We start from the raw sequence: 6,513 nt of genomic DNA on the forward strand, positions 1-6,513 counted from the left end.
TACTCTATAATGTGAACAATAACATTAGAAGTAAACAAAGAACAAAAAGTCTTACTAGAATACACTTTTTATTTATTTCCTTATATCTTGTAGTTTTTTGTCGGAGTGTAGCTTTGATCTGTATTAATTTGTGCAATAAACAATGTTGTTGGGAAGACTTCAGAAATGATCGTATCGGACAATTGAGTTCTTACTTAATTTTCGTTTGAAAGACTGTGAATAACTTTATTATTATTATTGTTGTTGTTATTATTATTGTCATTAATATCAGAGAGGAGATCATCAGTTTGGGCAGTAAACTGATGAAAAAAAAAACAATCGCCGTGCAGTTTTCTGTTACCGGGGAAGAAGCGAAAATGACAGGTTATTCAGCGGAATGAAATAACGAATGGTCGTCTCAGCAAACACACGAGCATGAAATCGAGGCGACGTGAACCGGAGCCTCTCGGCAAACGATTCGGAAAAGCGGATCTCGATCGAGTTGGTAAAGTATACATCAACCGTTGAAACTTCCTGCTTCGTACTTGTACTTCTTCGTTACAACCTCCTTCTCGCAGGGTTTTTTCACGATCCATCGTCGGGGCCCTTCGACACGTACGTCGGAACACCTGTAAAGTTTCGGGAGGGTATCGAGAAGGGCCGTCAACTGCACCCCGGCCCACCCACACCCTTATTCGAAGAGAAATTCACGCGAATTTTCGATGGAGAGGCGTTGAATGAACCATGGCGATTGGACGCGAAAGAACAGGTAATCGACCGACATGATTTAGAAGAATTTCTGTCGTGTGATTTCTCCAACTTCTAGCACCGGTAGACCTGTCGAGTCACTTATCCCGTTAACACCGAACTTTTCTCGATATATGCATACGTAAACTCACGAACTTCGCATCAACGCCAGATTGTAATTAAAAAAAATTACAATAATTGTTCTTCGAGAACTACAATATACTAGAATATACGACATTATCTAAAATATGCTACAATTAATTCCAATATACTAGTATAGACTTGAGCATACTGTAATGTACCAGAATATACTAAAATATACTAAAATATACTCGAATATACTATAATATACTAGAATATTCTATGATATGCTCGAATATACTGTAATATACTGGAATACACTACAATAAACACTAATATACAAGTAGACACTGGAGTATACCATAACATAGTAGAATATACTTGAATGTACTAAAATGTTCTATGATATACTACAATGTAGTAGGATCTACTGGAATATACTAGGATATACTCGAATATACTAGGATATACTCGAATATACTAGAATATGTATTGGAGTATATCATAATATACTAGAATGTACTAAAATATATTAGAATATACTCTCATACAATACACTAGAATCTACTGGAATATACTAGAATCTATTGGAATATACATGAATATATTAGTATATATCAGAATATACTAGAACTTACTAGAATATACTAGGATATACTCGAATATACTAGAGTATACTGCAATATATTTGCGTATACTAAAATAAACTGAAATACACTAGAATATACTCAAATATGCTAGAATACTATACTACAATAAACTCCAGTATACGAGTATAAACTGGAGTATACCTTAATATGCTAGAATATACTTTAGACTAAAATGTACTAAAATGTACTACAATATACTAAAATCTACTAGAATATATTTGAATATACTCGAATTTATTACAGTATACCAGAATATACAAGAATATACTAGAATATACTAGAATATACTAGACTCGAGTATACTTGTGTTCGCTTAGGCAAAATCGCCATTTCCATCCGTAAACTGAAAAGAAATACTTTTACAGTTGCATTTACCAAGCTAAGGGAATCAACCTAATACGACTGTTTCGCAGCTGGAAAAGGCGAAAATTGGCGGACGCCTATTACCACCCTCGCCTGCGCAAAAGCACGCGACTCCAGGCGATTACTATGGGTGCTTCGAGAAAATCAGTCACTTCAATCCGGCAGTGAAAGAGAAAAAAAAGCGCGACCCGGAACTTCCGAATGTGAAGATCAAACCTAATCCCCGAGGAGGACCGGGATACGCTGATATCGGCCTGAGCCCTTACCCATCTCACGCTCCTGAGCCATATGATCGCGAAACAGGACCCAAAGGTGGTAAAGTGGATTCTCCTTTTCATGTTTCACTACAGTTATAATAAAATCTATTTGTCGACAACGTCATTTCACCTCGCGTAAAACGTGCTATCTAAATCCTGAATGTGAATGTTCAAGGAATTATATACAGGCGTATCAAAAATGAAAAACACTGTCACTCCTAGCAATAAATCTTCGTCTAAACAAAGTACAAGTTTGACAAAACATGCCAATTTCTTCTTACGTCGTAGGAAATGATACAAAAATCTTATGGTAACATTAAATTGGTCTCATATAAAGTAAATATACGAAAAATAATTAGGACATTCCTTTATCAATTATTAAAACATCATTATGTCACCACTATGACATTCTGCTTCACATTTTTTAAAATACCTCGTACAATTAACATGCACACCTTGAATTTTATCAAAACAATTACATATACAAATGAGAAAAGAGTACATTATTCAGACCTTACAATTAGTTCTTCACTTTCTTCCTTTCCGGACTTCATTTTTTATTGTCATAATATTTGAACAGATCTGAAAAAACTGTTACTTTAACTAGATATTTAAACTTGTTAGTAATCAAAACAAAAATTCGAAGGAAAGTTACGGAAAATTCGTCTGGAATACATAATAGTACAATGTTAGAAACTCACGCTACTAGACCTTGTAATAAAAATTTATCCGAACAGCTGCACGTCATCGAGATAAACTGTTCCCGACACCACACCGGCGCTAACAAGAAAAGTACAGACGTGTACATTGTATCGCGTGTTAGGTTCTAATTTTTGCATTTCTCCACCCCGGTCCCTTTTTTTCTCACTTTTTGTTCATTATCCACATTCCAGGAACGGTAAAAACGACAGACAATATTGCCAAGCAGAAAGGTAATATAAAGAGGGCTTGGAAAGCGGTAGAAGATTGGTCTCTCTCTCTCTCTCTCTCTCTCTCTCTCTCTCTCTCTCTCTCTCTCTCTCTCTCTGCCCCCCTCCCTGTCTCTCTCTCGCCCTGTCTCTTTCCACGTTTCCGCTTACTTTTTCGGCAGAATTTTGTTTCGCCAAGCCAGCACAAGTAATTACATTTTTGTCGTAAGGAACGCCCAGAAAATGGAGGCTCGCCACACTCATACAGTTTTTTTCTAACCCGCGAACGTAAAATGTGTATGCATGCGCTTTCAAAACTTCACTCCAGACGGATTTCAGCCGGACCAGAGGAATCTTTTAAAACAAACAACAAAAAACCGCAATTAAGTGAACTATTTAGTTTTATTGGGCCGGCTATTACGAGATAAACGCGTCAAAAGGTACGGTTATTCTGTAATGCTGCACGGTAAATCAAAATATGTTCACACCGGAAATCGCGTTTCATAGTTTGATAAATATGTATGCAGTCGAGCGGATAAAATAATAATCACACTATTGCGGTCCTTATTCAAGTAGTTTTTAAATTGAATGTAAATATTAACGTCCTTTCGGTACGCATTGTGCAAAAAATGTATCGGAAGGACGTGGACATCGATTTGCACATTTTAAATGGATAAATATCATAGAAACATATTTATATCTAAAGCATACATTTTCAAAATTTCCAATACAAGCTATGTAGGTTCGTTCGTGTGTAGAGATCCTGTAAAAACATTCAGAGAAACAAATATAATACCAATAACTAGACAGCGGATTTTATGCATTTATGACAAAAATGAGTATGTATAATTTAAAACAGTACAAACGTTAGAAGTATTTCGACATATTGTTATATTATTTTCAATCTATTAAACATATTAAGGAAGAAAATAATTTTCTATTTCACTCCAGGTTGTTGCAATTCAGTTAGACAACTTTTTGTTTGCATAAAGATCCGCTGTCTATCAATAACAACGTCGCAACTATTTATACAAAAAATATACAGTTTTCTAGATATACAGGGCGATTCAGCTAAGTGTGCTATCTAAATTACATGTAAACTATTTCATATATAAACAGTGGTTAAAAACAATAGTTGAAGAAACAAGATTTTATTTCGCACATAAATTCTCAATTTTGTAATTGAAAATTTTTAACCATAATGATAATGACAAGCGCGTAGCTAACGGGTGCAACCGCTAGATAGTTGTGTCAGCAACTATTGCGGCGTGGTTCCACTATTGCAGTGGGATGATAGTCGACCTTTTCACCAAGATCCAATTGGATAAGCCGAAGTTAGGGAGGATTTCGGCATCTGGAAATCCGAATATAGTTCACGTACAAAATATTGTGTCGGTTCGTGTTAGGTTTTTTGCATGCAGTTATACTTACAACTTTTCCTTTATTCGTGTGTATGGAAAAGATATTTTCTCTCAAAGATCGGTACTCTGTGTTATTGGCATTATCGCGTGCTTGTAGTGCCATCTAGAGGCTCCGCTCGTTAGGCGATGTGTGACGGTCACTACATACCAATATGGCGGCGCCCTTACCTGTCAAATCACTCAAAATCTTGGAAACTTGGATTTCCGGCATTCTCTCAACAAAATCTACGGAATTGCATAAAAAGAATTAAAAATTTATAGTTTCCTGAGGAAAAGTTTAACCAATGATTACATTATTTGAAGAAATGATGTCCGTTACTATTTACATTATAATAATTCATTTGCTGCTAAATAAAATTAGAAATATTATATGAAACACATATTTAAGTCAGAAAAATAGAGTGAACCTAACATTATTTCGGTCACTGTAGCATTGTATGAATAGAATGCCGTCGATTTCTACTTTGTCTTTACTATAAACAATATTCTAGTCTAAGAAAAAAGTTTTTCCTTAATTCTGCTATTTACAAAATAATCTATGAAAATGGAAGGTTGTAGAGAAATGCACAGTTCATTATGTTTTCATATCTAACGTAACGTTTCTGTTTTTATGTAGGAAAACCTGTTGGTCGATTCCTGTATGCCAGCGCGCCACTCGATTTTTTCCCACCAAATCCTTACGAGGACCTGGCTACTGGTCCCATATATATACCACCGGAGGAAATTAAAGTACAAATGAGACCACCCGGCCGAATTTATGTCCCCTTTCCGAAGAGACCAGGCGGTAATCACTCGGGCTGTTTTGACCAATTTCCAAGCTACTCTAGTGATCCTTACATCAAGGATGCCCGGGAGATGAAAAAGGAAGTGGGACGGTTTGTCCTTGGCGCACCGACTTTACGATCAAAATACACTGATAGCATCGTAAATCATGTCACTGCGATTTCCTGTAACGCACGGAATTACAACAGCTACCGACCACGTGTGTATCCACTGGGAAAATAACATTTGTATAATAACTTTCTAATATTTCTCATTTTGATAATAAAGCATCGTAAGGAAAATTATTTACGCAAGGGCTTACTATTAACTGTTACGTTTGGAATCTGTTCATTAATTTTTTACCGTATTCGCTTAATTGCCGGCAAATGGGATACGTCGCGTCGGGAAGAAAAAGAGGAGAAAGGAGCGGCGGTTAATACCGCTCCACGAAAATATAACGACGCTTTTGTTCTCTTCCATTTTTCTTTTCCTATTTTTTCCCCTCACTATTGTAACCACTTGTAGCTCGGAGTTACAATTTTCTTGGAAAATAAAGATTTTGTTCTTCGTAACAATAGTCTCATGATAGTATATTTATAGTTCTCTGCACTCGTAAATATATTACTCTCGCGATAGCATAACGTCGTTGCTTTTCTCTGCAGTATGTATTCGGGATAGACTGCAACAGGCGAGAAAATCCGTAACTGTTCTAAAAACTAATTACTGTTATTTACGGCTGGCACGTTTGTCACGCGGTTACAAATGTTACGTCGCGATTAAGAGGAAAATGTAACTATACCGAGATGTTTCATATTGAATGTATGGCGCTAGATAGTTAAATTAAGCAGTCGAGTATTGTAATTAGGAATATCTGACGATTTATTAAGTCGTTAATTATTATGTATGGAAATTAATTCTTCTCGGTTATAGAGTAAAAGCAAAATTGAGGTACATACAGTGGCTCCAAGCAGTATTTTATCCTTGATATTTAAACTGTTATAATTTGGTTTAAAGAAATAGTACGACAATAAAACTGGACTCGTTTTAAAGCTTGAAGTTTCTACTTCAGCAACCCGTCGTTCATTTTTATCTAAGATGCCCTCGCATGATTCATAGACTGCGAAACTGAAGATTCTGGTTTGGTAGGAAATGTTACAAATTGAAACGCCTCTATACGCTCAAAATCTTAAACTTGGGAAATTGAATTTTGACCTCTTTTTCGCGTTCTCCGGCCACTTTGTAACAATGGTAACAATACGTATTATAAGAAAAATTTTGTCAGAATGATGACCTTGACAACACATTTCAAGGTTACCAAAACCATAGATATGTAGTTGCTTTTTCA

The 6,513-nt window shown here is 35.9% G+C and overlaps 1 protein-coding gene across 1 annotated transcript; it reads left to right on the forward strand.

The window, feature by feature from the left end:
- Positions 1–414: 414 nt before the first annotated feature.
- On the forward strand, positions 415–5,411 carry LOC143362323 (cilia-and flagella-associated protein 96). The gene is made up of 4 exons (XM_076802373.1): positions 415–484; positions 558–748; positions 1,871–2,135; positions 5,023–5,411. The coding sequence occupies exons 1-4, from the start codon at positions 415–417 to the stop codon at positions 5,409–5,411; spliced, it is 915 nt and encodes a 304-aa protein (XP_076658488.1).
- The last annotated feature ends 1,102 nt before the right edge of the window (positions 5,412–6,513 follow it).

This window comes from Halictus rubicundus, chromosome 2 (assembly GCF_050948215.1).
Source record: "Halictus rubicundus isolate RS-2024b chromosome 2, iyHalRubi1_principal, whole genome shotgun sequence".
NCBI lineage: Eukaryota > Metazoa > Arthropoda > Insecta > Hymenoptera > Halictidae > Halictus > Halictus rubicundus.

Excerpts from the sequence above, each read along its gene's own strand:
- LOC143362323 (XM_076802373.1), top strand. The coding sequence starts at position 415 with ATGAAATCGAGGCGACGTGAACCGGAGCCTCTCGGCAAACGATTCGGA. Across the intron at positions 485-557 it reads AGCGGATCTCGATCGAGTTG|GGTTTTTTCACGATCCATCG; the intron begins GTAAAGTATACA and ends TCCTTCTCGCAG. Across the intron at positions 749-1,870 it reads GATTGGACGCGAAAGAACAG|CTGGAAAAGGCGAAAATTGG; the intron begins GTAATCGACCGA and ends ACTGTTTCGCAG.